This window comes from Halichoerus grypus, chromosome 9, assembly GCF_964656455.1.
Source record: "Halichoerus grypus chromosome 9, mHalGry1.hap1.1, whole genome shotgun sequence".
NCBI lineage: Eukaryota > Metazoa > Chordata > Mammalia > Carnivora > Phocidae > Halichoerus > Halichoerus grypus.
In genome coordinates, this window is record NC_135720.1 from 107,223,156 (window position 1) to 107,250,989 (window position 27,834).

Here is a 27,834-nt window from a genome sequence, read left to right on the forward strand (position 1 = left end):
CAGGTGACCCAGGGGTGGGGTTTCCAGGGGAAGCTGGGGGGAGGGGCCCGGGGAGCTGGATTCACTCCCCTCAGACTCTCTTACTTTGTGGTCCCCTGGAGCACGAAATTACAAGATTTACAGGAACAAATGACGGGCCTTATAGTCTTAATCTGTGATGGATCCTTTACTCACCCGCCTGCCCTCCTCCCACTCTGGGCCTTACCTCCCCAGCAGGCCAAGTGACAGAGAGCCCAGCCAAGGCCAGACCCTCCTGGGACGGCCCCCACTCACTTCTTCCTTCACGTTACTGAGCGCCTGCTGTGTACCAGGGGCTGTGCTGGCTGCTGAGACAGACAGACAGACAGACAGACAGACACACACACACACACACACAACCTGGTCTGCCCCAGGACTCATGGCTGCGGAGCTGCGGAACCCATCAGAGGCCCCTCAGAGCCGGAGCGCAGGCAAGCACGGGGCCGCAGAGCCCAGAGAAGGTGGCGGCGCTGGCTGCCCCTGACCGGAGTCCTGAGGGGCGAGGTCCTCAGGGGGACCAGTGGGCCAGGCAGCTGAAGTGTGTTCCTGGCACAGCGACCCCCACTGCACAGAGGAGTGAAATGGCCCAGCAAGTCCAGAAGTTTCAAGTTTCAAGACCTTGAAACTATTCCCAGGCTGGCAGCAGGAGAAGCTGGAGGAGCCCACAGGGGCCTGCAGGCACTTCATTCCTTCATTCCTTCATTTGTTCACTTACATGTACGGCCGCCCACCATGCACAGGCCCTGTGCTTAGAGGCGACAGGGAGGTGACAGTGGACAACCCAAGGTCATTTTGTGTCATTTGCTTAAAGCTCAGCCCTGACCCAATTTAGAGTGGTTTGGGTACCACCGAAAAATCATGCTGTGGGTGCCCAGGAGTAAGGGTGATGGGCAGACCCTGGACCTGGGGTCCAAGCTCCCCTCCCTGGATGGCCTGGACATGACCCTGTCCCAGCATACGCCAGTGCTGCTCCATTCCCCACTCCACACCATTGTCCATACATCCAGACCCACGGCTGGGAACAGCACTCTGGGAGCGAGGGGGTCCCTCTGGCCCAGGCTGCCCTCCTCCAGGGTGGGTCACCCACGGGATCAGGTAGGTCGGAGACTTCCTGAAGCCTCACCTGAGTCCTGTCCACCACTCCAACACACCAGGCCTCGTCTACACCAGCTGCTGGCCCTGGGGCCTGATTACATCACCAGCCTGCCCACGGCTGAGAGACATGGGTGATGGTGGCCCCCACCCCGACAGAGCCAGCCCCACTTTCTCTGATGATGCCGACCAGGTCACAGCCCCCTTGAAAACACAGATGTTGTCAAATGCATCTGTGAGCCCCCTCCCCGGCCAGCAGCAGACAGCAGACTCATTTGTGCAATGCATTTTGGTCTACGCTGAATAGGGGAGGCAGGCCAGGTGGACAGAGTTCAAGAGCTGGTGTTTGTATAGGGCTACATCTTGAAGCTTCACCACCTTGAGTGAGGCAGGGCCCGTGTCATGGTCTCCATCTTCTAGACAAGGAAACTGAGACCCCAGGTCCCATGGGCAGGAAATGGAGTGGACACCTCTGACTGCCCAGCCCCCCTGGCCCCCTGCGGGGCCTTCAGGAGCTTGTGCATGGTCCCTCGAGGCCTGTGACTCTGCTCTCCCCTGAGCCTGGGGGCTTTCAGCTGTCTAGGGGTGAAGGGCAGGTAAGGCTGGTGCAGGCAGGCAGACAAGACCAAGACAGGAATCTTCAGAAAGCTGAGCTCAATGTCCTTTCCCTGAGGGCCAGAGACACCCAAATACAGCCTGGGGTGGGAAAAGGCATTTAGTATCCCACACCAAGGAGAAGCCATCAAGGAAACCCTAGGAGGAGGGAGGGAACGGGAGTGGGGGTGGGGGCTCGGGGCAGAATGGCAAACTGGGAGTCATCAGGCCTCTTAAATCCCCTCTCTCTACCCCTTGGACTCAAAACCTCATCTCCAGCTCTGTGGTTTGGGGGATAAGGTCCAGTTTTCCTTCAAAGGAGGCAGTACTAGGCCATTCAGTTCATGGACCCCGGTCAGAGATCTGGATCCAAGTCCTGGCTCCACCATATACTGTGTGACCTTGGGTAAGGTACCTCTCTGAGCCTCAGTTTCTTCCTCTGCGAAGTAGAGGAAGCCCTTGGTTCCCAGGGCTGTTGTGAAGAGTACAGGAGGCTCGTGGAGTACTTAGCACAGTGCCTGGCACCCAGTAGGTCCGGAATGGACACCAACTTTTTCTTTACTATTAATCTGCCACCTTCCCTGGCAGCTCCCAGTTTTGTCCAGTGCCACCTGGCAGGACACGCTCATCAAACCCTCCCCCCCGCCTCTCCCCCTCCAGCCCAAGAACTGTCTTGCTAATGAAGGCGAACTCTCCTCCCCCCCTCGTCCATTCAGAAGTCATTAGCAGGATCTCCACAATTAGGAACAAATGGCTTATAACGGATGGCATCCAGGGAGGGCGGGATGGAGGGGAATGAAGCCAGAGCTTGGAGGGCAACAGGGGCTGCTATGAAAAGAAAAACAAGTCTTGGAGCAGGAGGGTCTCTCGTGGTTGGCAGGATGAGACCACACCCTCATTTCTGTCTCTGAGAATTCGGGGGGAGGGACCGGCATCCTCTTGATGGAGGCCAGGTGCAGGGCTGTTTACTGGTCCTTTCTGCAGGCTGAGGATTGCAAGGGCGGGGATGTGGTGCTCAGAGACTTGAGCTTGAAAGGGCTGAACTCTGAAAAGGAGCGGCAGAATCCCAAAGACCTGGTGAGCTGGAAGTGTTGGAGGGCATCTAGTCTTGTGTTTTCTAAATTGCTGGTCATGATCTAATGGTGGGTAACAATAGCAATTTAGTGGGTCAAAAAAATAGGAACACACACACACACAAAAGAAAGCATCAGAGTTATTAGGTAAGCATAAGCATTGTTTCATGAAACCGTGTGTTAGGGCTCCAAGTAAAATGTATCTCTTCGGGTGGATCTTAAGCTAAATGGTTTGTGAAACGTAGCTTTAGTTCACTTCATAGATGTGGAAATGATACAGAGAGGGACAGTGACCCGCCCAAAGTCACACAGTAGCAGAGGCAGAAGCTGAATCCCCTGGGCCTGATGACATGGGCTCTGTGCAGGGAAGAGGAGCCGTGAGCGGCCGGGCAAGATGGAAGACCTTCTGGCAAATTCTGGCTTAATTTGGACTGTGGGGAGGGGCAGCCAAAACGAAATCCAAACTTCTTTTGTCTGCATCTAGCTAATTTTGGCAAATGAGATAGAAATTGTCTTGATAATTAATTTCAACTGGGCCTGGCTAGATTTAGGGGAAGGGGCACAGGAGGGCAATTGGGGAGGTGGTGGTTAGCCTATCCCAAACCTGAAAAGAGCCCCAGGAAAGCCCATCACCTGTCCCCGCCCCCCCCTTACCCACAGCCATAGTGTGACTCCCTATTCATTTATCAATAATGCAGCGAGGATTTGTGAAGCCCCACAGGGCACTTGCACCATCCTAGCCTCTGGGGACGCTGAGTGTTTGCTTTAACAGGGATCAAGTTCTAACGGGATGAACCAGACACGAAAACAAAGACAAGCAGGCTAAGAAGAGATGGTGGTTAGCGTTACACCAAGCGTTACCCGGAGGACGGCTGGCTGCCTACTTAAGTTGTGGGGCCAGGGAAGGCCTCTCTGAGGAGACATTTAGGGTGAGGAGGGAACTCTTTCAGGGGACAGTATTCACGGTGGACAAAAGAGCTGGTGCAAGGGCCCTGAGGTGGGACTAAGCTTGGAGCATTATGAACCACCAAGGCCAGAGTGGCTAAGCTGAGTAGCCTGGGAGGAAGTCCCAGAGGCGAGCAGGAGCCAGATCACACAGGGACAAGGGTTTTCATTCTCTCCTTAAGAAAGAATTGCTGGAGGATTTTAAGCAGGCAGTGATATAATTAATCTCTGAGGGTAGACACCTAACCCACAGCTAGTAAACAGCAGGTGCCTAATAAGGACTTGTTGTTTTGAATTAAACAGGAAACACTTCTCCGTCCACTGCTTGAAATGCAACTCCTCTGAGGCCTGAGAGTGGAGGGAAGGGGCCCAGGGAGAAGGATCAGAGGTCAGTGGCCCCAACCACTAAAGGTACTGACCTGGGGAGATCCAAGTTCTCGACTAGTTAGGCTGTCCTCCAGCAGACACATAAAAAATGAAATGACACAGAAAAGGGGGGCAAGGAGGATGGGGGAGAGGAGACCATAAAACCCCCAAAGTGATTCTACACCTTTTTCCCTTGCAAAAAAAAAAAAAAGCTTTTTGGAAAGGCTGTAAATTTTTTTTACACCAACCTCGTAAAAATGACATCGGCGCATTCTCAAATTAGAACCATTAAAATGAAAACCAGCAACGCACTGATACAGGCAGGCCCACGTGGGTGGGAGACTCAGAGCCGGGGTGCACAGCTGGGTTTTAGGCCCCCTTCCCCTCCAGGTCCCCAGCACCTCCTGGGGAGGGCCGCACCCTACTGAAAGAAAAGGGAAGAGTCCAGAAGGTGTGAGACCAGAGAGGAAGAGTAGAGTCTGGGGGCATGAGTCCCAAGGAGAAACGAGCCCCTGACCTGAGGACCAAAGACCACTGTTGACAGTGTGTGTGAGGTGGGGGTGTGTGTGCTAATTCACCCCAGAAGCCTCCCCTTCCCACCCCATCCCCCTAAGTAGCTTGGGCAGAGGAGGGCCAGACACGGGAGGAAAACAAAAATGTCTTCCATTCTTCTTTTCCTCCATGCCCTGACATCCCCCCATCTCTTAGAGGGGGTGAGTTAAAAGCCCATTAATGTGCAGAGCCCCCCAACCCCTTTGAATGTCCTCACAGGATGTGAACAGGATGGGATTTGGCCCCGGTTGTCACAGCAACTGCGGTGGGAGTGCCCAGACGCTAGGCAACCCTCCTGTGACCCTCCCTGACCTGTCACCCCCGAAACCTGAGGACAATGGAAGTGCAGGCTCTGGAGGCCCAGGACGCCTTTCATTGTGGCCGCCAGCAGCCCTGCTAGCCCCCATCCGGCCTGGCCCAGCCCTCTGGCCCCAAGACTGGCTCTCCTGGGCCAGAGCGGCCAAGCCCTGTCCCCCAGGCCGCTCTAGGCCCGCCACCTCCCACACTCGTCCCGGCCCTCACTGCTCCCCATCAGAGCCCAAAGGGTTTCTGCGCAGTCCCTAGGGAACCCCCCCCCCGGGGGGGGGACATTTCATCCAGGTGAAATCAGATTAGGATAAAATGCGAGGCCAACCTTCAAAGAAAAAACCCATCAGAGGGAAAACAGGGGAGGAAGGAGCAATGAGGAAGGAGACTTTGCTCGGTGAAGGAAGGGGATGGGTGGGTAGCCGGCATGTCTGCTGGGTCCAGGGTATTCTTTAATAGCAGCTGGGGATCATCAACCCCAGCTGGCCTACGGGGAGCCCGGTGTAAATAAGGTTCGGTGCATGTTTGCTGAATGAATGCACGCTCCAAGGCCTACTGCACCGTAAGCCTTCTTTTCCCGTAAAGGGGTGAGACTGGAGACCTGGTGAAAGCCCGAAGGACAGCGTGGAGGCAGTGGGGCTCTGCCACTCAGCAATCAGGGGCTTGAGAGGAGGGAGCCAGAAGCACGGGGTCTTGGCTGCTGAGGGGGCAGCCAGCTGGGGACCCTCTCTCTAGTCAGACGGGGCCTGGCTGCCAAGCCATGTCACCCCCCACCCCCACCCCCAGCCTCTGTTTGAACAAGCTCCCGGCCTGCTGTTGCATGGAAACGGGTGCTTGCTCTTGTTCCAAAGTGATGCAGCCTCCCTCTTCGGCACTGTTTGTTTCAGCCTCAAGTCCTGTCACTGGTCTGACTTCTGACTTGCCCTGTTTATCTCCCTCCTCTCTGTCAACTCATTACTCCCAAAGGCCAAGCCTGCATTTCCAGGGCTTGTTTACCCAGAGTGGAGGGACAGAGACCAGCAGACGGACGGAAAGAGGGAGAGGGGCTTGGAGGCCCAAGGAGGAGGAATGGGAGCAGTGCACAGCCCGCACACCTGCCCCCAACCTCCCTCCTCTAGAGTGGCGACGTAGGGCCTGCGGACAGTGTTGCTTTCCACTGCTTTCGTTTGTCTAAGGGCTTTTAGGGCTGGGAATGGAGTGCTCTCCCACACTCACCAGTGAACGTTTATTTAGCACCTACTACGTTCCAGGCCTCACTCCCTCCATTACCCACAGGGAACTGTGTGACAAGGGAGGGTAGTGACCAAAACAAGGCTGTGCTGAGCTCCAGTCCAGGAACCGGGACACCTGAGGTCACCAAACCCAGTCAGTGACCCCTCATCTGCAGAATGGGAATAATAACACCCACTTCCCAGGGCTGGCCAGGTGATTAAGTGACCCGTGTATGAGAAAGACCCAAAGCACCAAACTGAGACAAGGTTATTTGCTTGTTTGTCCTCGAAGGACTTTCTGATTGGGCCTGAGGGGAGGAAGGAGGAACCCACCGGGCCAGGCTTTCTTTTCTACAGTTAATCTACCCCGCAAATAGTAAGGAACATTTGTCATTGAGGGTACTGGAAAATGTTACCCCTGAAGCTTTCCCCCAAAGCCTGGCTCATAGACTGGGGCTGGAAGGACAGGCCACAGACTTTCCTGTTAATTGAAAAACTTATCATTTTAATTTTGCGGGGTTCTTTCATAGTTCGGAGCCAACAGGACCTTTTTTAAATCTCAAATATTTTCCTTGGCTCCAGGCACCAGGCCTAGAGTGAGCCCAAATGGGTAAGACAGCCCTCCGCCTGCCTCCAAATCTCCACCCCAGTTTATTTGTGAAACAGATATAGGATTTTCCAGGCCTTTGGGATATTCCCCAAAACAAACAGGAATAACTAGAATGTGGAATATAGATGGCAAAACATGGCTTGTGTGCAATGCAGAGTGAAGACACCCGATCAGTACAGAAAGTTCTGCCTCTCCCCACCCCACACATCTCCCAGTTATACAGACATCTATGTTCACTCTGCAGTTGAATTGTTTAAAAGACACTTTCCAGTGTCAGTAGTTCTCCCCACCCCGTCCCATCCCCCACCACATTCAAAATCTTTCCTAGCCCTGTATGCACAGAGGTGGGGGAAGGGAAGAGGTGGTTATAAAAAACGGGTGGCCTTGGAGACTTCTGGTGGGGTGTGTCTTGTTATTATTTTCATAAAGGGTAGAATTTGGCCCTTTGACCTTCTGTCCCCGGTAGATGTCACAAACTCTGTGGGTCTCTTCCCCAGAGATCCTGCCTATTGGGAAGGCTTGGGCGATGCCAGCAAACTCCCAAGGGCTATCTCCCCAGGGAAAGGTGACAGGTCTCCACAGTCCGTAAGAGGAAGTGATTTCTAAAGTCCTCAATTCTGTCAGCATCCACATGGGCCATTCGGTGTGTGAAGAGACTTCACGCTCAAATTGCACCTGATCCTAAAAAGCCCATACTTTAGGAATCGAGGAGGCCAAGGCTCAGGGAGGCTCCAGGACTTGGCCAAGGTTGCACTGCTGGTTAAGGGGCTGGCTGAGACTTAACCCGGGTTGGTTCAGTTTCTGTGTTGGTGGTGGCTGACCAACTCCGGGCAGGGCGCTGGGCTTCGGACGCTGCTGCTCCGAGTCTGACCTCCCGCTCTGCAGAGTGTGGTGGGAAAGGGCCCTATAAGGGGCTATAGATCAGGGGAGGAGCCCCAGGGTGAGCCTGGGAGAGAACATGAGGGCAAGACGGGTATACACATCTGTGTGCATTTGAGGCAGGGGTGGGGGCGTGCGTGGGGATGCATGCAGGACCTGACTGTTCCGCATTCTCAGAACAGCCCCCAAGGGGTAGTGCCACCAGCGAGCGTGGAGAGCAGTCAAATAAGAGGAGGAGAATCCCAAGGCCAGGGCTGGCTGGGCCGGTTCTCCTGAACTTGTCAAGCATGATTCTCCCTTTTTCCAGGGGTGGGGCCGTGGGGCCAGAACCTGGGGCCCCTGCTCTGTCATCACCCAACCAGGCTCCCCACCCCAGGGCCTCTCAAACTTCAGCGGCTGGTCTTGAACTCCGGAACTCTGCAGCTTAGGGTGGAATGATGGAGGGGAGAAAAGAGAAGGAAGAGGCAGACAGGGATTCCCAGTCTGACCCCTAAAAATGGAGGCCTGTCATCACCTCCTGCTCTTGGCCTTTTCCTAGCTGCTTTGGACTCTGGTGCCTAGAAGTTTAATTTCTTCACAGCTTGGATTAGGGGCCCAGGCAGAGATGGCGGTGGGGAATATTTTACAATACAAATAAAGTGAAGATACCCCTGTATACACGGCCCCTTCCTCCAAAGAACATGCACCCTAGAGAGTGGTCTCCCTGTCGCAACCCTGTTAATTTAGCCAGCGTGCAGGAGGAGAGCCCAGGCCACCACCCACCCCAGACACACACGCTCAAGCCTACTGCCCGGGGTGTCTCTTTTTGTGGGCATTTCTGAGACTGTTCCAAGCTCCCCGACCTCTGGGCCTCCTGGGTCCCACTTCTCTCTCCTGGGAGCACGGCTCCCCGCCCCCCTTAGGTGGCCACTGGAATGGGAGGGCGCAGAGGGGGTCCCTGGAGGCTGGACCTTTTCAAGAGGGTTAAAAGTGAGGCTGCTTGGCAGGAAGCCTGTGCCCCGCGTTGCCAGGAAGAGAGTGGGACGACGCCCGGCCGCCCCCCTCCTCCTCCGGGATGCTGGGGAGGGGCGCCTGCTCCTACCTGTTGCTGCTGGAAGTGCAGCAGCTCCGCGGGGCTCATCTCGCCGTTGCTGTCTGCTCCGGCCGCCGAGTCCCGGCCCGCGCCGCCGCCGCCAGCGCCCGCCGCCCCGGCCCCGCCGCCGCCGCCGCCGCCGCCATCCGCCTGCCCAGAAATGCTGCCCACGCCGTTCTGACCAGAGGGAGCCGACCTGATTGTCTCCGAGGCGGATTCCACCATCATGTCGCTCTAGCGGGACCTGGAGGGGGAGGAGAGACATGGGGGAGGGGCTGAGGCTCAAGTCTGGACGCGGTCTCCCCGGAGCAGCCACCGAAGCCCCCCCCCACCAACAAAAAGCCCCTCAACCACCAAACAACACACCACCACCGCTTAACACCCCCATGCTCCCCCCAATCCCGTCTTAGGGTATCTCTTCCTCCTCAACTTCCTGGAAGCGGCTCCTGGGACCCCTCTTGGGGTGTGGGCCCCCTCCCAATGTCATCCTCTCCCTAGGCTGGGGGGAAGGGGCAGGTCCTCCCCCACATTTCCTGGACTTCCAGGGGACCTTGGCAGGGAAGGGGAGGAGGTGATATCTTCACCCCTGCCCCTGGGGAGGGTGGGGCGGGAAACCCGTGTTGGCCTCTCCCTCCAGGCTAGGGCGCTGGGGAAGCTAGGGTCCGGCTAGGCTATCAACCTGCTAGGATATCGAATCGCAGAGGAGCTATTCACTGGGACCAACCATATTGCTGAGCCCCACCCCCACCAGTAATGACCTGTGTGTGTGTTCCCCATAGATAGAGACTTCCCCCAGGGCAGGGCCTCCTTATAGGGTCTCCTTCCCTAGGACCCAGAAAGGCTCTAATCCACATTCGTTCCACAAATGTGGTTGCCCTTTGCTCAGCACCTACTGGGAGCCCCTCAGCTGGGCCTGGAGCTGCCAGTCAAGGCAGCCAATGGTCCCACTTCTCCACCCTGCCATTCTAAAGCCCTCAGCCCAGCACCTGGCCAAAAGCAGACACTCCATAATATTTACTGTTTCTATAATTACCATGATGCCTTCTCATAAGGATGGTGCGAGGTAGTCATTATCATCCTGATTTTACAGATGGAAAAACTGAGGGTCCAGAGAGTTCAGGGCAAAGAGTCAAGGCCTGAATCCTGTGCCCTCCCTCCCTCCCCCAGCTGCTCCTCCAGTGGTGGAAACATTCCCAGAAAGAGAGGGTATGTTTAGAACGGTCAAAGGTAGCCAGGAGAAGGCCTGAGCTTCCTTCTACCACTCAAGGAGGTTCCAACATCTGCTATGCGGGGGTGCAGTTGTGGGGTGTGTGTATACAGGGCTGCTCTCCAAGTCTGGAGTGTCCCCAGTCCCCAGCTATCCCCAAAGCCAGAGCCCCTTGAGAGGAACATGGACTGCAGTCAAAAGGGACCTGGTTGGTACCCACCACTGATCTTTGACATGTGTCTTAAACTCCCTAAACCTCAGGGCGCCTGGCTGGTTCAGTCAGAAGAGCATGTGACTTTTGATCTCAGGGTAGTGAGTATGAGCCTCATGTTGGGTACAGAGATTACTTAAATAAATTAACTTAAAAAAAACCAACCACCTTCCCTAAACTTTAGTTTCCTTGTCTGTAGAAGCAGTTAATCTTAGCCTCTTGGAATCCTGTGACGAGTAAATAAAACAGCACATGTAAAACCACCTTGCATCACGTAAGCTCCAATCTACCCCTTCTCCACCTGCCCTATTCGTAAGGGTGAAGACTCTGAGGCTCCGAGAGGCCCAAGACTTGGCCCAGATCACACAGAGATCGAGGGACCTACGGAAGCCAGCCAGTGTTCATTCGTTCTTCCCTTCTTGATCCCCTTTTGGCCTAGGCAGACCCAGGATTGCAGGGTCTCCCAAGAGGCAGTTGATGAGCAGATCAGAGAGCTGCTGGGAGAGACTGGATTATTTCCCTAGTTCCCTCCCCAAGGTGGCCGCTCCCAAGAGCATCTCCCTCGTGCCCGGAAATTCTCTCCCTTCACTCTGGAAGAACTCTCTTCCCTCCCTTGGCTGTGCCACTTGCTGTTTTTGTCCCTGCTGGAAGCAGAGTTGGGAGGAGTGTGAGGGCCTGGGAGCTTGTAAAGGGGACAGAGAGGTGTTAAGGGTCCATGGGCAGCCCACCGGTCACGTGTGCTCCTGTGCCCCTCTCCATCTGTGACCCCAGGTGTCTTTGTCCTAATGGCTTGATCTGTGTGGCTCCCTGGGCAACCCTATGCTGCTAGGGTGTCCCGTGTTTGTGCGTTTCTGTGTGTTTCCAAGGGCTTGTCCCCCAGCTGCCGCTCCCACTCCTGAGTTCTGAGAGGAGGTGGGCCAGGGCGAGGGTGAGGTTGGGGGCGATGGTTCGGAAGAGATTGAGCACTTGGGCCCAGGCCTTAATGGCCGTGTCAGCCCAAGGGCCAGTGGCTGCCAAATGATGGATGGGGTGGGCGCCATCCTCCACCCGTCAGAGCACAGGGCCCCAACCCCCTCCTCTGAGCCACCCACCCTGATCCCTGCCAGCAGCCTACAGAGCACCTTCCCCCACTCAGGCCGGGGCCCCAGCTACACATAAGGGGGATGGGGAGACAGCAGGGGCCCACTCTGCTCCCTCTCCCCCAACCCTGGCCCTGCTGGGGGTGGAGAGCAGCTGCCTGCCTTGATTCCAAGTCTAGCTTCTCTGAGATCTGAGAACTCCTGGGCCCCAGGGGCACAAAGACCAGAGCCTCAGGGGTATGTGTGTGTGCACCGGAGAAAGGAAAGAGAACCCAGCAGTTACTTCCCTGAGGTAAGGGACGGTGTCCCCCTTCCAACACTCACACACACACCATAAAGTTGTAGATCAGACAGCAAGTTTGGAAAAAGGGAGAAGAAAGGAAGGAGGCTGCAAACAGAGGTGTCCCTTTCTTTTCTGTCTTTTTATGGGGGGGTACAGAGAGACACCCAGTGAACAACATAATTGCTGCAATGTGGTGTGTAATAATAGCTATTCAAGGGCCGATCATTCATATTAAACAGGGTGAAGCAAGCCTCTCATTTGCATGCTTGAGATTATATGCATTTGAAAAGTCATTTCCGCAGGGTGTATGAATGGCATTAATTCCCATGTGGCATGCTCTGCCCTCTCCTGGGGCTTTCACCTCCTTCCTCGCTCCCACCCGCCCCCCAACACGCATCCAAACCTGCACGTGGTCCCAGGCATCTCCACACCCTCACCTTCTCTGCCCTGGGACAACTGCCCTCTGAGGATGAGCATACCAGCAGCCTCACGCCTCCTGCCCATCTCTCCCCTGGGTGTTGCGATAGCACTGGGGTGTTCTCTGCCCTGTGGGTGCTCAGGCTCTGGGGGCCAGGGCAGCCGGGCCCGGGGTGGAGTGCTGGAGGCAGGCCTTGATAGCAGTACCCTGAGAACCTGGACCCTGGCTAGGAGAAGGCAGGGGCCTGAGCTCAGACACAACCAGCTGTGAATCCATTGCCTTCCTCCTTCGGGCCTCAGTTTCCCCATTTCTACATGGAGAGGTGGTCCTGGAGGTCTTTTCTGAGTTGGAAAGCTCCAGGAGTAAAACTCCCTAGTCCAAGCATGTGCATATGAAGCCACAGCATTCTAGTGGCCGGTGGGAGCCACCAAGGGCCCATCTGAGTCACGGCTGTGGTCCCTTGCCAAAGGGCTCCACCTAATGTGGACCTGAGCTGCCTCCTCTGGGACTGGGGTGGGGGGGCACCCTCCAAGAGACCCCTCCTCCCTTCACTCCTGCCCCCCCCCTCCACACACTCCTGCAGAAGAGGAGAGCTCGGGGAAGGAGACCATCTGGTTTCAAGGCCCAGCTGTGTGACCTTGGGCAAGTCACTGCCCCTTGCCCAAGTCACCCGGTTGGTCTTCCTTCATACAGCACGTCAGGAGGGGGCAATTAGGTCTTTCTAGGATTCGCTAAAATTGAGGCCCTCATCCCACACCCACCCCAGCCTTCCCTGGCCCCTCTTCTACCACGTGTTGGGGACAGGGGCAAGTGACTGAGGCCGAATTGTTTTAGGTGGTCTAGGATTTCTCTCCGGGGCTCTAGTCCCGCCTTTAGGCAGGTCCCCAGTCTCCCATCTCTCAGGGAACCCCTGGCCGGGAGCCAGGGCACCTCAGAGCCTTGGGCTAGGCCCCGAAGCTCCCGCAGACGCCTTCAGAAGAAAGGAAGGAAGCTGGGTCAAAGCCGCAGCCTCCTCTTCCGCTCTGGGGGAGGCTGCGGGCCGCTGGGGGCACCCACTTCCCCTGAGGCTCCTGGCCCTTCGAAGAACCCTGGCGGGCATGCCACAGGGGACGCCTCCTTGTAACTTTCCTGGTCTGCTTGGTCCCCTCCCAGGCCGGAAGTGACGGGTTCTACCCACCTTGGGGCTAAAAGGAGAACCCAAGGACTAGGGTGTTTTGGGTGAGAGGAAGAGGGGCCGAGAGCCTCACACGCGGAGAAACCTCTGTGCCTTTTCCGCGGGCACATATGGTGCAGGGAGTATTAATTACCGTAGCTTTTAATTAACAATCGCTTAATCTGAGCCGTAACATTTGCCACGACACCCTGCGCCTCGCCGTGAACCCGCGCCGCCCGCCCTGCCAACTCATCAATTAATTTTTATTGACGTTTTCTTCCCCAAACAGGCACAATACCAGGGTTTTCCAATTAACACCTCCGCGATCTCTAATTAGTGCAATTAACAGACTGATGGATGCCCGGAGTTTACCCGCGAGGGAGGGGGGAAGGGGCGGGGTAGCCCCCAGCGCACACGTGCACGCGCCGCAGCTGGACAGTGCTGCACCCCCAGCTCTAACCAGAGCAAGGCCGTGGGGGCGTGGCCACAGGTAACCCGTACCCGCAGCAATGGTGGTGGTTTGAGTTGAAACAAGTAGTCACAGTTTCCAGCCCTCCACAAACCCACAATCTAGTCAGGGAGAGAGCTGAGAGCCTGAGCCTGGAAGTCGGGAAACCTGGCATGTGGCCCCTGGTCTATCACCAACTTGCTGGGGGACTTGGGCCAACCAAGTTCATTACCCCCTTTTCTCCTCTGTATAATGGGGGAAACTAGACTAGATGTAGCCATCTATTTACAGTGTATACCCCTGTCGACTTCCAAGAAAGATCAGGAAGCCGACTACAATAAAAGACAGATGAAGCTTCTTAAAATATATCGCGGGGTAGTAGGAAGGAAGAACGAAATGGGCCAAAACTTTAAGCCAGACGATCTCAAACTTGAATGCATCAGAATGCCCTTGGAGGGCTTGTCAGAACACAGACTGCTGGGCCCCAGGCCCAGAGTTTCTAATTCAATAGGTCTGGAGTGCCCCTGAGAATCCTCATTTCTAAAAAGTTCCCAAGTGATGTTGGTGCTGCTCGTCCAAGACCACAGGTCTCCCTAGTGATGACCACTGACTTTACGAGCTGCCTGGTGGGCAAAATGAGACAATCCATCTCCAAGGCCATTTTTCATTCAACATGGATTCAGTGCCTGATTAAGACAAACACTGACAGGGAGGTGGGGAGCGGTGCCTGACTGGCTTGGTTGGTAGAGCATGCAACTCGTGATCTCGGGGTGGTGAGTTCAAGCCCCACGATGGGTATAGAGCTTACTTAAAAAAAAAAAAAAAAAAAAAAAAAAGAGAGGAAAAAAAGAAAAAAGGAAAAAAAAAAAGACAAACTCTGAGAATCTATCTTGCAGGACACTGGAATCTGGTCCCTGCCCTCTGCAGGTTTCCAAATCTTAAACAAACCAGTGCAGCAGTGCCCTAGATGCTTTGAGGGTAATTTGTAATAATGGGGATCCTATTCGCCCCTACCCCTTTTTACTGGGTAAATCTGGCATTTGTCTTTTTGAAAATTTAGCCACTAGTAGAGTTTTGGCCATGAACGAAGTCATTCTTTTCTCTCCTCCAGTGGATGGCCAAGAGCGTACAGCACTAGCAATGACCCTTCATCTATTCACTGGTTCCCCAGATACTTAAGCATCTACAGTGTGCCAGGCTCTGTGTATGCAGACCTGAGCAGAACAGGGCACAGGCCCTGCTCTGCTGGAGCTCATGGTTCCCATGAGGGGAGGCAGATGATAAATAAGGACACAAATATATAGATAAGCTCACATAAAGTAGGTTCCATCAAATGTGAGTACAGGGAAGAAAGAGGGGACTCTAACTTAAACAGGGGCGGGGGGGGAGTGCAGGGAAGGCCTTCTTTTCTTGGAAATGGCATTTATGCTCAGAAATGAAAGGTGAGTAGGTGTTGGCCAGGTGAAGTATACACTGAATGCAGGGGAAACAGCATAGGCAAGGGCCCTTACTTTGTAAGAGAGGTTGCCAGTTTCAGACTTTTCCAGAGCTAAAAAAGTCTTTGAAATGGACACACTGCTAGATTCCATAAAAAGACTTGGGTACCACATAGAGCATGAAGACGCCTTATATTTCCTATTTTCTTTCCCTATCTTTCTAGCTGTCCTGCTATCAGATCTTACTTGTGTCAGGGACATAAAGCAGAGGGCTTTTCAAAGCAATAAGCACTGACATTACAAGTAACCGAAGAATGCTTCCCAATCCATCAGGCAAAGGCCTGGGGATCCCCTTCCCTCATTCAGCTCAGGCCCCAAAGGCCTACGGGCTCAGGCTGCCAGAAGAGGCGAGGGTTCGGGCAGTAGCCACTTCTGGCCTTGGCCCTCCTTAGCGAGCCACTCATTTGCCATCCTACCTGCTGACCAATTTCTGGTCTCTTATTATCTTTGTATGGAGAGCACTGAGCAGTGAGGTCACCAGTCTGAGCCTAAGTGTCCTTATTTGTCATTTGGGGCTAATACCAATAAATCTTCCTTTCAGGGTTGCTGTGATAGCAAATAAAATCCACTACATGAAGAAGCCACTCAGAGAAGGCTATAATTATGGGGGCCCAGAAAGTCCTGTTACAACTCAACTCTGAGTGGGCTAGGGTTTAGGATCCTATCCCCTTATCACAGCCCTGGGTTCAGCATTTGAGGAAAGTGAGGCAGGGCCCATGGGTTAGAATGTCTCTGTAGCTCCAAAATGGGTCCCCAAACCAGAGCAGGATGTGAGTCACGTCGCCATCTGGCTTTCTGATTAGGCCAACAGTGTCTTTCCCCAAGAAGATGGGGCTCTCTTGAGTTCCAGAAAAAGCTTAATCCCTCTCCAAGCCCACGTCGTCCCGTACTTTGGGACTCTCCTTTGTGTGGGTCAGAGGCGGGGACCCTAGGCTTCCCTCTGTACTCCAATTTCTGCCCAAGATTCTCCCTAAATGACACACTAGCAGCCATAGGCCCCAATGTTAGGGGCCATTCAAGACCTCTCAGCACAAAACTTCAGGGCCTGAGGAACTTAGTTCAAATGGCAGGGTGAGGACCTGCCTCTCTAAAAGGTGGCAGCAAGGGCGCCTGGGTGGCTCAGTCGGTGAAGCATCTCCCTTCGGCTCAGGTCATGATCTTGGGGTTCTGAGATCAAGCCCGCATAGCATCGGGCTCCCTGCTCAGCGGGGAGCCTGCTTCTCCCTCTGCCCCTCCCCCTGCTCCTGCTCTCTCGCTGCACATGCACACACGTGCTCTCTCAAATAAAATCTTTAAAAATAAATAAATAAAAGGTGGCAACAAGCCTCTGACTTGGAAGGTGAACCACCATCCTGTGCTGCTTCAAGTTCTCTCCCAAGTTTCAAATAACTTTATTTTTTAATCTTAAAAGTAACAGACACCTCGGTAGAAAATTTTGAAGAGGAAAAAAAAAGTATAAAGAAAAAAGCTGTACCCGTAATTGTGCCACCCAGAGAGCTAGCCTTTTGGGATCCACCCCTTCTAGTCAGTTCATTTTCACTCTCTTTGGCATATAAACATTTAAAAAGTGAAACTGGGGTCATAATCTGTACATGGTTTGAATTTTCCTATTTTTCCACTCACCACTTACTATCATAACCATTTCCACATGACATCAAATATTTTAAGCAACAGTTTTTAGTGGTCACATAGTTGCTCGAATGGGCTGCATGTTCCAGAATTTATTTAGCCAATCCCCTAGAGTTGGACATCCAGACTATTACCTATTTTTTTTTTTCTAGGACGCTGCAATAAACACCCTTACGCGAACAGAATACTCGACCTTTCTAACTATTTGCTTACGATACATGTTTAGGTGGAACTGTGCATTTTTAAGGCTGTTAATACATTTATTCCCTAATTGACATCCATGAAATTTGTACCAATTTTATCCTCCCTTTGGCAATGCACCCATATCCTGGAGGACTCACAAGCCCCCTCACCTTTTTAGCATTTTCCCTCCATTCTCCTCAGGTCTGTTTCCAGAAGATTCTCAGATCCTGCATAAGGCATTCAAAAAGCAACACTTGGGTGAGTTTACAGGGCACACAGCCGGCTGGTGGCCCTCTGCCTGCAACTAATACTGAACACAGTAGGTACTGGGATCTGGGCAGATGGAGGGAACAAAACACAGCCCTTGCTTTTGGGGGGCTTACACATTAGAAGAGAAAGAGAGACACCCAGGCAAACACAGCGTTAAGAAAAATACCCAATACCTAGGCTGCACCCGGCATCAAATTGGACTCTGGGGAGTAGGACCCAGGCATGGATAATTTTAAAAATCTTGCCCATTCTAAACTTCAAATGCAGGGGATGCCTGGGTGGCTCAGTCGGTTAAGTGTCTGCCTTCATCTCAGGTCACGATCCCAGGGTCCTGGGCTCCAGCCCTGCATCAGGCTCCCTGCTCAGTAGGGAGTCTGCTTCTCCTTCTGCCTCTGCCCTTCCTCCCACTTGAGTGTTCTCTCAGAAAAAAAAAAAAAAAACAACAAAACACTTAAACGTCAATTGCAGCCAGGATTGAGAACCTCCGCTCTATACGACACACAGCTTTACAAATGTTACGTTAAATTGACACTGGGGCGCTGGCTATGGGTGCCTAGAGGGAACGGGGATACTCTGGGAAGGCTCTTCTGGTGGGAGGTGACTTCTAAGCTGAGTCAGGAGTCCCAAGGAAGGGAAGCCTGGGCACAGAAATTTGTGACTATATTTTATTTTAATAACAGCCATCCCACTCACAGAGTCCTTGAAAGCCCTTTCCCATGCCCTGTCCCCTCCCCTCTTCTGCACACAACCTGGAATTCCTTTGACAGATGAAGAAGGAACCACACTTTGAAGATGCCTACTGACTTGACAAGGTCACCTGGCTGCTAGGAGGCTGAGCCCAACTGAAACCCTACAGCTCTTCTGACTCCCAAATCAGTGCTCTTCTCCTGAACCCCACCTCAGAGGTGGCAAGGCCTGGAGGGCGGTCACTTTGGAATCTCCCTGGAATCTGAACCTTTCCTCACCACTACCCACACCCCCTCGCCCAGTGTACTTTCTACCGGCCCTGGCCCTGAAATGCTCCCACCAGGCTCTAGCAAGGTGGCCTCCCTCAACACTCCTTCCTAGAACCATACCAAGAGGAAGAATTAACAATAAAAAAAAAGAAAGAAAGAAAAAAGAAAGAGAACCAAAGATCCCACTCCATCTCATTAAGAAAGTAAACATAAGAGCCATCTAAGTGTCTAATTAAGCTTCTAATTAGTCCCTGCTTGTTACTAATGCAAATTAGATTACTCCGCTTAACTACAGCATGTCCACAACACCCTTGTTAATTGCGGCCTTTTGAAATTAAATTACTCCCTAATTAGCATATCAAAGCCATTGATTCGGAGCTGGGAAAGATGAGGGCAAGAGAAGCCGAATGCCAAGTTTGGTTAATCAGAGATGGCTAATTAAATAGTGACGTCTTACATGGGGGGGCCCCCCCGCTGGTTAAGGGGTGGGGGCGACTCATCCAGGGCCTGAGTGGCCATCTGGAGCCTGGTTCTGGTAGTGCCCTTGGCACCAGGGGGCTCCCGTGAGCAAAGGAGGGGCTCCAGCCAGCCTGGGACAGACCACTGGGTCTGGCCCTTCCTGGGGCCCCCGACTGCTTCACACCCAACCTGCCCCTGACCGGCCCTGGGCCGTCTCTCTTTTTCCCCTGATGATGTTCAGGTGTGGCATTTACAGGGATCTCGGGTACCAACTCAAGGGGCGTCCAGAACACATCCACATCCGAATACGCAAGATTCAGCATCCTTCCCCATCTTTCTCTGTTCCAAAATAAGTTCCAGAAAGGTGACTTATGCCCAGTTCTTCTCTCGTCGCCACCTGAGGTTTCATTCTTGGGAGAAAGTCTCTCCCCTCCCCCACAAAAAATACATAAGTTTGGGGGATAGGTAAGAGGGTGATGATGACTTTCACAGAGGGGCTCACCTGGGCAGGGATGGGCTGCTTTCAGGTTAGAACGGGTTCCTGGAGACACAAGACCCTATAGTCCCCTCCGTGGTCAAAAAACAGGAAAATTATCCCCCACTATCAGTTTCAAACAGTTGTGTGGGAATTCGACTGGGGTCAGGGTGTCCTTAAAGGTCTTCTCTGAGCTCTAGTAAAGACCTCGCAGATTCTCTCAGACCACCCTGCTTTCCCCAGCTCTTCCTTGGAGAATACTGAGGACAGGTGAAATCTCCAAGACAGAATTACTACCCAAAATGCCCTCAGGGGCTAGGCTGGTCACCTAGGAGGCCAGGTGAGAAGTGCGGGGCATTCAATCCCAGTCTGTCCTTACCACACGCGGAAATTCAGGCTGATTGTTGACAGGGTTTGGGGTTTTCAAAAGAAGCCAAAGTGGGGATATTTGTGTGAAATGTACCCTTGTAATAAGCTTTGTGTGGGTCAACAAAACTCTGAAGGGGTGAAGTTGGTCAACTTGTGACCTCAGCCCTTATGGCCAGCATTCCAGAGAAGCAGGTTCCAGTTAGCTGTGTGATCCCGGGCAAGTTACATTACCTCTCCAGGCCTGGGTCCCTCACCCATCAATTGAGAATAATACAGATCATCGCCTGGAGAATCTCCCAGGGCTTTTGTGAGGATCAGGACAAGGGAAGGGAAGGTATGTGAAATGGCAAGGCACAGCCCCTCAGTCGGGGTCTGGTGACCACTTAGTTGTACCCTGTACTGGCCACAACCCCCTCCCAGACTGGGATGTCTTCTAGAACCTTCCTCCTTCCTCTCTCATTTACCTTCTTGTTCCTGCGGATGCCTGACTTAGCTCTTGGGCAGCTAGGAGGTACCACACATCTGTGCCCTCTCTCCCTTCATTGAGCAGATCAGCCCCGGCAGGGCAACAGCTCCTAACTGCCTCTTCTAAAAAAGATGAAACTTTCACAAGGACAAAATCCCGATGGCTGACAGGCCCTAGCCTGGCCCTCCAGTGTCCCCTCCTCCAACTAGGGTGTGTGTGTCTAGTGGGGGAGGCTCCTTGCAGTCTGTCCCTAGCCCTCCCTCCCCCAGGCCTCCTCTCCAAGTTTCTCACCAGCAGCCCCTGGAGTACACAGGGTCAGGGTCAGGGCCAAATTCCCCAAGGGTGAGGTTCTGTTGATTTTCGGAGGGATGGAACAGGGCCCAGGGGAGAGGAACCCCTGCCCCGCCCCCCTCCTCAGCTCAGGGTGAATCCCAGGCAGTGCCCCGTCCATGGATGGGTACCCATCCGAGCCAAACCGGGCAAAAGGGTTCACAGCGGTGGTTTTATTTTAGAAAATAAGTGGAATTAAAGGCAAGGCAGAAACAGAGAAATGGGGAGGGGGTGAGGTTGTCCTGATATGAGGGGGAGGGCAGAACAGCGACGCACAAGGGCCAAGCCGCCGCCCGCCTCGCTGAGCTCTCTCTCCCAACGAGATTCAATTAATTGATAACAAGAGGCATCAAATTAATTTCTGGAGGATGTGAGATTCTGATGAAGGGAAATCTCGTCGATGGAGATCGGGCAGGAGGGGGCGGGCAGCACCCCCTTTTAATCAGGCTCCGCCGCCTAATTGAGAAGGAGGAACCTTGCCTGGGCCGCCTGCCGCCTGCCCCGCACTCCACAGCGCCCCTTTCGGGAAGGAGCGACGGAGGCAGGAGGCTCCGGCCGCGGTGAACAAAGGGGGAGCACGCTGAGACCTTCCGCTTCTCTTCTCGCCTGATGCCCAACCCGCAGCTTCGGCCAGGGGAGGCCCGGGAGAAGAGACTGCGGGTGTTCCCAAGTCAGCTGTGCAGCTAGGAAAACCGAGGCCCAGAGAGAAGTGGGCCATGCCTAAGGTCTTACAGGGGGTTAGGAAGTGGGTAGCAGCATGCGTAGGGGTGACCCTCGTCAGTGAATCCAGACCTTGTTTACCACCCAGACGTGCTAAGTCATCCCCAAGTGAGAGGAGCGCAGCACGCGGGGAGTAGGCGGCCCTCCCGCTGGCTAAAAGACCAGCAGTCCCCTCTTCCAATATTCCCTAGACCCCCAGGCACTGGGCAGAGTGGGTCCCGAGCCCCAGGCTCCTTCTCGGTGCTCTGGTCCCGGGGCTGCGTCCCAGAGCTCAGAGATGAAGGGGCTTCCTGCAACTTGCACGGATGCGCTCGCGGAGGCTCGGGGAAATGCTGGCGAGGCGAGCAACCCCGGGCAAGTGCGCTGAGCTGGGAGGGAAGACCAGTAGCCCTGGCTCTCCGGGGGGAAACCCGGAGGTTTCCTAAAGGAGGGGTTCTCCCAGGTGGACCAATTCTGCATCCTTAACAAGACCCGACCTTCGCAAGCGCCTCCTGCCCCGATCCAGTGATGCGGAAGCCTTGAGAAGATAGGGAGCTTCTCCACGCTCAGCGCTTTGCTCCCTAAACGCTTACAGCTGCAGCCACTCCCTGGGTCTCCCGCAAATCCCGTCATTCAATCTCTCCCCAAAATTCTCCCCAGCTGCGCACGCCCCTCCTCGCAGGGTGCGGATGCACATCTGGCCAGGGAACCCCTGAAGGAAAGGAGGAAGTACACCGCTACCCTTTTGGGGACCAATTTCTTTCAGCCTGGGTCTCCCGGAAGTGTGGGCTCCAGAGCTGCAGAACCCCATCCGAGGGAGCTCATCCAGTTGAGGAACCCAGAATGGGAGCCCATTCGCCCACCCAGCCCCCAGTTTTCCCTTCACACAGCACAGACCTCCTGAGGGCTCTCCCAGGCCAGCAGAGGCATCCTGTCGCCCACCCCCCCCCACCCCAGGGAGCATCAGGACCAGAGCCCTGCTTCCAGTCCCCAGTCCCTATCTGAAAGATCAGTCCTGCGGCGCTTGCTCCATTTCTGATTTTCCAAGTGGCAATCGAGTCACCTCTTATTAAACCTCTTCCCCTCAACCCTCGTGTTTGCCACTGCACAGTATGCATGCCACAGTGTTTGTGGAATGGAGAGCAGTCCTCCTCCTGGTCTCCATTCCGTGAGTCACCCTGCCCTTAAGTCGCCATCCTCTGTCCCTCCTTTGCTGCCGGTGAGAATTCTAGGTAACTTCCACCTGCTGACCCTGACTACCTCGAACAAACGCCAAAGGGTCGCTAGTCCACACACTCCACTCTTACCGTGTGAGGAAAACCCACCATCTTGTTCCCCTGCCCTATATGCATGGTAGCCCAGGTCAGGTTCCATCGGAATCAGCTTGGAGTGGCAGAGAAAATGCCATTTACCTCTGTCCAGTACCACCAGTGAGCCCAATGCCTTCAGGCCCCAGCTCTGGAGGCTCCAGTTGGGCAGAGGATTGGGACCTGTGAGGTCAGCAGAGCTACTGGGATTCCAGGCACAGGCTGCATGGCTCTGGCCAGGGTGGGGAGAAGGTGCGGGGCTGCACTGGAGTGAGGGACAGCCTGGCAAAGACCCGGAAAGGAGTAGGCCTGGGACGGGGATCAAGGGAAGGGAGGACATCCGTCAGGCCCAGGCCTGGATGGACCCCTCAAGGCACAGGACACTTTGACTCGTGTGCTTTCTGTGCTGGGAGCTCTGGATTTCTAGCTCAGGCAGGTGTGCCCTGAGTCCAGGCTCCATAAGCCCCATCCCCCCATGCCATCTCACGAGACCACTGCATGGGCAGCCACAAGGCTTGGTAAAGGGTTCCTGCTGTGATCCTAGCATGGTGGGACTGGGTGAAGAAGGGGTGCATTCCCATGGAGAATCCAGGGAGGCAATGCTGAAAAAGCCAGGAACTTTAGGCCAAAGTCAAGTATTTTTTTTTTCTTCTTTGAGATGATCCATCCACAGGTACGTCCCGAATTGATCTAAGACTGGTGGCCAAAATTATCTTCCGTAAGACTGTGTAGGTTAGGGTTCCAAACCCCAGAGGTCTCCCTTCTGGAGGTGGTGCCAGCCATTTTCCTCCTCTACACTCTGGGGAATTATCCCTCGCATTTTTATTTGTCTTCATGAGCACCTTAAAAGGGTGGTGTGGGGGGGGGCGGTGGGTAACATATGACTGCATTGTTCCAGGGTTAAGTGCAGGTGGGAAATGCCAGGTTCTGAACGTAGACCCTCCCTTAAAGGGAAGGCAGGAGGAAAAAACACAGCCTTCTCACCTCAGGGCAGAGGGGCAGCCCAGGCCTGAGTCTGTAAAGGAGCGAGGGGGGAGTTGACAAGCCCTCCCATCCCCTCCTTTCTCCCTTCCCCACAGCAGAGGCTCAAGCCCTACTGGTTGTACTGGGAGTTAGGAGCCCCACATTTTAGCCCCGGCTCTACCACTGACTAGCTGTGTAACCTCAGACAAGTTGCTTCTTCTCTCTGGGCTTCATTTCCCCAGCTCGTGAAATGGAGGTTAAAACATAAGCATTTCCAGTATTCAGTCCAACGTGTGTCCTGGCAGTGCTGGGAATCTAGTAATAAAAACCACCCCTTGGTCAGCACTGCCAAGTGCCAGGCACCATGCTAGGTACTTTACATTCAACGCCCAAACAGACTCTCTAAGGTGGGTATTATTGACCCACTTTACACAGAGGAAAACTGAGGTTCCAAGAGCTTCATTAAGTTCCCCAGAGTCCCATAACAGCTGGCGGGTTCCAAAGCCTTTTCCACCCTGACCCATGTTCTGCCCCGGGCAGGCCCCAGTTCCTTGCCCCGGGCTCCAGAGTTCTGGAACCAAGTCCAAGGAAACCATCTCAGCCAGTAGAATCCTGTCAAAAGTAGCACCTGCCTGGCCTTGGTTCTGGGGAAGCTGGGAGAGTTGTAAGAGCATGATGGGACACTGTGTGGAGCTCCTTGGGTAGAAGAAATTCTTATTTAGCACAATTTGGGCTACTAGGAAAGTAAAGTCATTGTGCTGGGGATAGACGTGGAGGGGCTTGCATTTCAGCTGGAAAGACAGGCAAACCACCAAGGCCGTGGCACAGGGAAGGGTTAGGATGTCGGGAAAGAGGGTGCGGCCAGGCCAGGTACAGTGGAGCAGGGGGGGTTCTTTTTGAGATGACCCTTCCTTCCCTTTGCAGCACACATTTCTCCTCTGAAACAGACACCCTGCTCCCACTCTCCTCTCCCTGATGTGACATCTTGTCTGTCTCTCCTACCCGGGCAATAGGAGGATCAGAGAACAGTCCCCAGCCTTCTTGCTTGGGCTCTCTAGTACCCAGCCTGGGACCTGCCCAGACAGAGTAGGGCCTCAGCAAACACTTGGGGAATTACTGGATCGAAGGAAGCCCCCCCCCCATGTCCCCCTGCCTTCTTCCCCCTAAGGAAGAGGTGTGTTTGGAGTAGGGGCCCAGCAGGATATGCACATTCCTGGCAAAAAGGGACCTACCTGCCAGCAGCCAGAAAGGAAGTTTCTGGCCAAAGGCAGAGGAAAGGGGGTGAGGGTATCAGTGTCTAGGTGTGAGAAGGGTACCTACACAGAAAGGGACAGGGGCAGGTCCTCTTGCAAGTTGGGTCCAACCTGCCCTACCCCTGGCATTCCCCAGCATTGGTGTCAGGCCTTTCTCTCCCCAGGGCTCAGGGGTTCCCCAACTCCATAACTCCTGGGAAACCTGCCCAGGACTGGGAGAAGGATAGAAAACCCCACCCAGACACTCAACGTAGCTTAGTGCCAAGAGAAAAGGTTCCCATGGTCTTCCCTAACTCAGTGCTAAGGCTGGGACCAGAGTAAGGTGGTGGGCCGAGGGTCTGGGAGAAGAGATTCCCATCTTGCTGGGGTCCTGGGTATGTTTGGGGGACCGGGCCCCCACAGCACCACCTCCTTCCCATGCTACCTTGCCCAGCTGACAAGAGTCGGAGCAACACCAGATAGGGAGTCCCCCCCACCCCCCCAGGCACATCGCTGCTTTTGAGAGGCTCAGATCTAAAGCAGCCAGAAAAAGCAAGCCGTCCAGGTGCCTACAGCAGTCCTGAGGCCCCCTCTCCAGCCTGCCAGGTGACAAAGAATCCCAGAACCCAGGCAAGACAAAGTTTCTCAAGTTTAAAACAAAACAAAACAAAACAAGCCTGCAGACTTCCCGTTCCCCGAAGCAATTTTCTGCAGGTTTGTGTGGGGACTGTCTAGGGCAGGGGCTGTCTGAAGCGAGGGTCTCTCTTTCGGGCAGCTGAGACACGGCCATCCCTGCCCTTCCATCCCTGCCCTTCCATCCCTGCCCTTCCGGCCCCTGTGACCACCCGCTGGCTCACCAGGAGAGTCAGGGGCTTGAAATGCCCAGAGCCGGAAGCGTTCAGTCCCGGCTCTCTGCTGAAAGTGAGAGTCTGGGTTCAAATTCTCCGTGTTCCAGTCTGGGTTACCCACTGCGCTCTCCGGTGGGGCAGGTTAGACCCTCCCTCCGCTACAGGCAGTATAGACGGTCCCGCTGCTCCTTATTTCTGCGTGGGAGATGGCGGCACCCTGGCCAGTCTCCGGCTCCAACCCCTGCTGCCCTTCAAGCTTCACTCCCGGGGCCCTCAATCCCAGACCCAACACAGTTCGCCCTGGGACAATCCAGGCGGTGCTTGAAAACGGGGCATGAAGATGCCGAAGTTCAAGTAAAAACCCGCATTGGCCAAAATGTTCCTGGGCTTTCTCAGGAACCGCAGGGATGACAGCTTCAGACTCGGGTTTGCTCTTTCATTCCCCCAACGGAACCCCTGCTCCAGGCTCTGCGGCCAATCTGCAGGGAGACCCGGGGCTGGGGGGCGAGACACACGGTGATCTCCAGACGCCTTCAACCCCAGGCGCCGAGGGAGCGAGGCAATCCGTCCGGCGGGGCTTGGCGAGAGGAGCCGGAGTGCAAAGGGATGAGCCTGGCGCTCTACAGGCTCAGGGTCTCCGCGTTCCCGTATCATCTTCCCCCAACCTAGAGGGTCCGGGAGGGATGCGGCCGTGTTCACGAGGTCGCCCCAGTTGTAGGAAGGCATCCACAGCCGTTAGGGCCTCTGTCTCAGAATCCGCGTCCCGCGAAATCACACGGTCCTTTGCCGGGGAGGCCGGGACCCCGGGTCGCTCAGGGCGCCCCGCATTCTAGCGCCACAGGCTTTGCCCGGGCTCAGCCCCAAGTTAGTTTGGCGTTGACGCGGAGCGCGAGGCCGGAGCGCCGCCGGGGTGACTGCCGGTCAGAGAGGCGTCCGTGGGGGGGCTGTCCGGAGGAGACACTGGGGTCGGCAATCTGAGGGAGGGTCCTGGTTGGTCACTCGGGAACCCTCTTCCCTCTTCCCTGGGGGCCTCGGAACCCTGCTGCCGCCCTCCCTTTCCCCCCAACAGGGTGAGGCGGGTGGGGGTGGGGGTGGCTCGTCCTAAACGGGGTGAATAAAGGTATCCGCCGGGTCCGTCCCCCGCCCTCCAGCACAGGCGCACAAAATCACAGGGGCCGTTTCCAGACGCTCTCAAGTCCCCAAGAAGTTTTCCACTCTATCTCCGAGCTGGCCGAGCCACGGGGGAACGGGGCTGACTGGCCCCGGAACCTCCAAGGTGCGACCCCAGCAAAACAAGTCCCCTTCTCACCCGAGGCGACGCGGCGGGTGCGACCGCGATCCCCCCCACCCCCCCATCTGCCTCCGGCGCGTCTCGGGGAATCCTGGACAGACTGGGGTTGGGTTGGGGGAGCTCGCGCCACCACTTCCCTCCCCAGCTCAGGAAAGTCCGGGCCTGGAATTACTCTTTGTTTGACTCGGGCGGGGGGCGAGGGGCGGTCGCGCCCCCTTACACCCCACTCCCAGCGGCCAGGCCGGGAGGGGGCGGGGCCCAGATTCTGGGGGAAGGGCGGGCCTCAGTAGCCTTTCCAGCCCCCCCCAACCGCCGACCTCCGGCTGCCCCCACCTCCCGCCTCCCCGCCGCAGCCCCCACCTGTTCCAAAGGCGGCTCTGGGCCGCGGGGGCCCAGGCCGGGGGCGGGGTGTGGTGGCGGCGCGGGGTCAGGGCGCCGCAGCCGGCCCCGGCTGGAACAAAGTGCGCCGGCCTGGGCCCGGCTCCTCCCGGCGCCCGGCGCGTCTCCGGCGGGCAGTTTGCAAACACAAAGTGAGCCAGTGAGCGGGCGAGAGAGTGCGCGAGCTAGGGAGTTGGTCTGGTCGCCGGCCCAGCCCCCACCCGCGTCCCCGGGCTCGGCCCGCCACCTACCTGTCCGGCCCGGCCGCTCCGTGCGGGCTCCGGCCCGTCAGCCCGCGCGGGGCATGGGGCTCGCTCGGGTCGCAGCCCCGGCCCGCCGCCGCCCGCTGGGGCTGCCCCTCCGCGCCGCCCGGCGCCGCGCAGCTCCCGGGCGTCCTCCCTCCGCGCCGCGCCGCGCCGGCCGCCGCGCGCCCTAGCCCCGCCGGGGCATCGCACTTCGTGGGCAGCTCGGCTCGCTCCGGCGGTGCTCCTCCTTCTCGGTCCTCCCGCGACGCTTGTTCGCTCGCTCCGGCTCCGGGGCTCCGGGACCCCGGCGTCCCCGCCCCCGGCCCAGCCCTGGTTCCGGCCCGGGCTCCTCCCCGCCGCGCCGCCGCCGCCTGCGCCGCGCCCTCCTCGCGGGCTGGGGGCTCTGTCCCGGCCGCCGGTCGCGCTGTCCGGTCCGCAGGGGCGGCCGGCTCCGGACTCCGAGGGGCTGCGACTGAGCCCGGGCTGCGAGTGGCTGCGAGCGGGCGGCGCGCGGGCGGGGCGGGAGGGGGCGGGGGACGCGGGGTGGAGGGGGAAGGAGGGAGCGCGCGGAGAGCCGGGGAGGAGGGAGCGAGCGAGCGGTGGAGGGAGGGGAGACCAACTTCTAGCGCTACCATAATTCGCCTAAAGCAGGTGCAGCCGCTTTCACCCGGCCAGGCCGCCGCGGCGAGCGAGAGAAGACCACGTGGACCGAACTTTAGGG

The 27,834-nt window shown here is 55.8% G+C and overlaps 1 protein-coding gene across 6 annotated transcripts in view; it reads right to left on the bottom strand.

Moving 5' to 3' along the window:
• FOXP4 (forkhead box P4) overlaps nucleotides 1-27,590 on the bottom strand; it is a 49,378-nt gene extending 21,788 nt beyond the window's left edge. For 4 of the 6 annotated variants that reach the window (XM_078055347.1, XM_078055345.1, XM_078055346.1 and 1 more), the window contains exons 1-2: nucleotides 27,120-27,589; nucleotides 8,728-8,962 (exon numbers count right to left, since the gene is read on the bottom strand). In XM_078055347.1, the coding sequence (XP_077911473.1) occupies nucleotides 8,728-8,946 (219 nt within the window). In that variant the 5' untranslated portion in view covers nucleotides 8,947-8,962; nucleotides 27,120-27,589. Of the gene's footprint in view, nucleotides 1-8,727; nucleotides 8,963-27,119 lie in introns of all 6 variants that reach the window. The other 2 variants (XM_036102150.2, XM_036102159.2) reach the window with 2 other exon arrangements.
• Nucleotides 27,591-27,834: the final 244 nt, after the last annotated feature.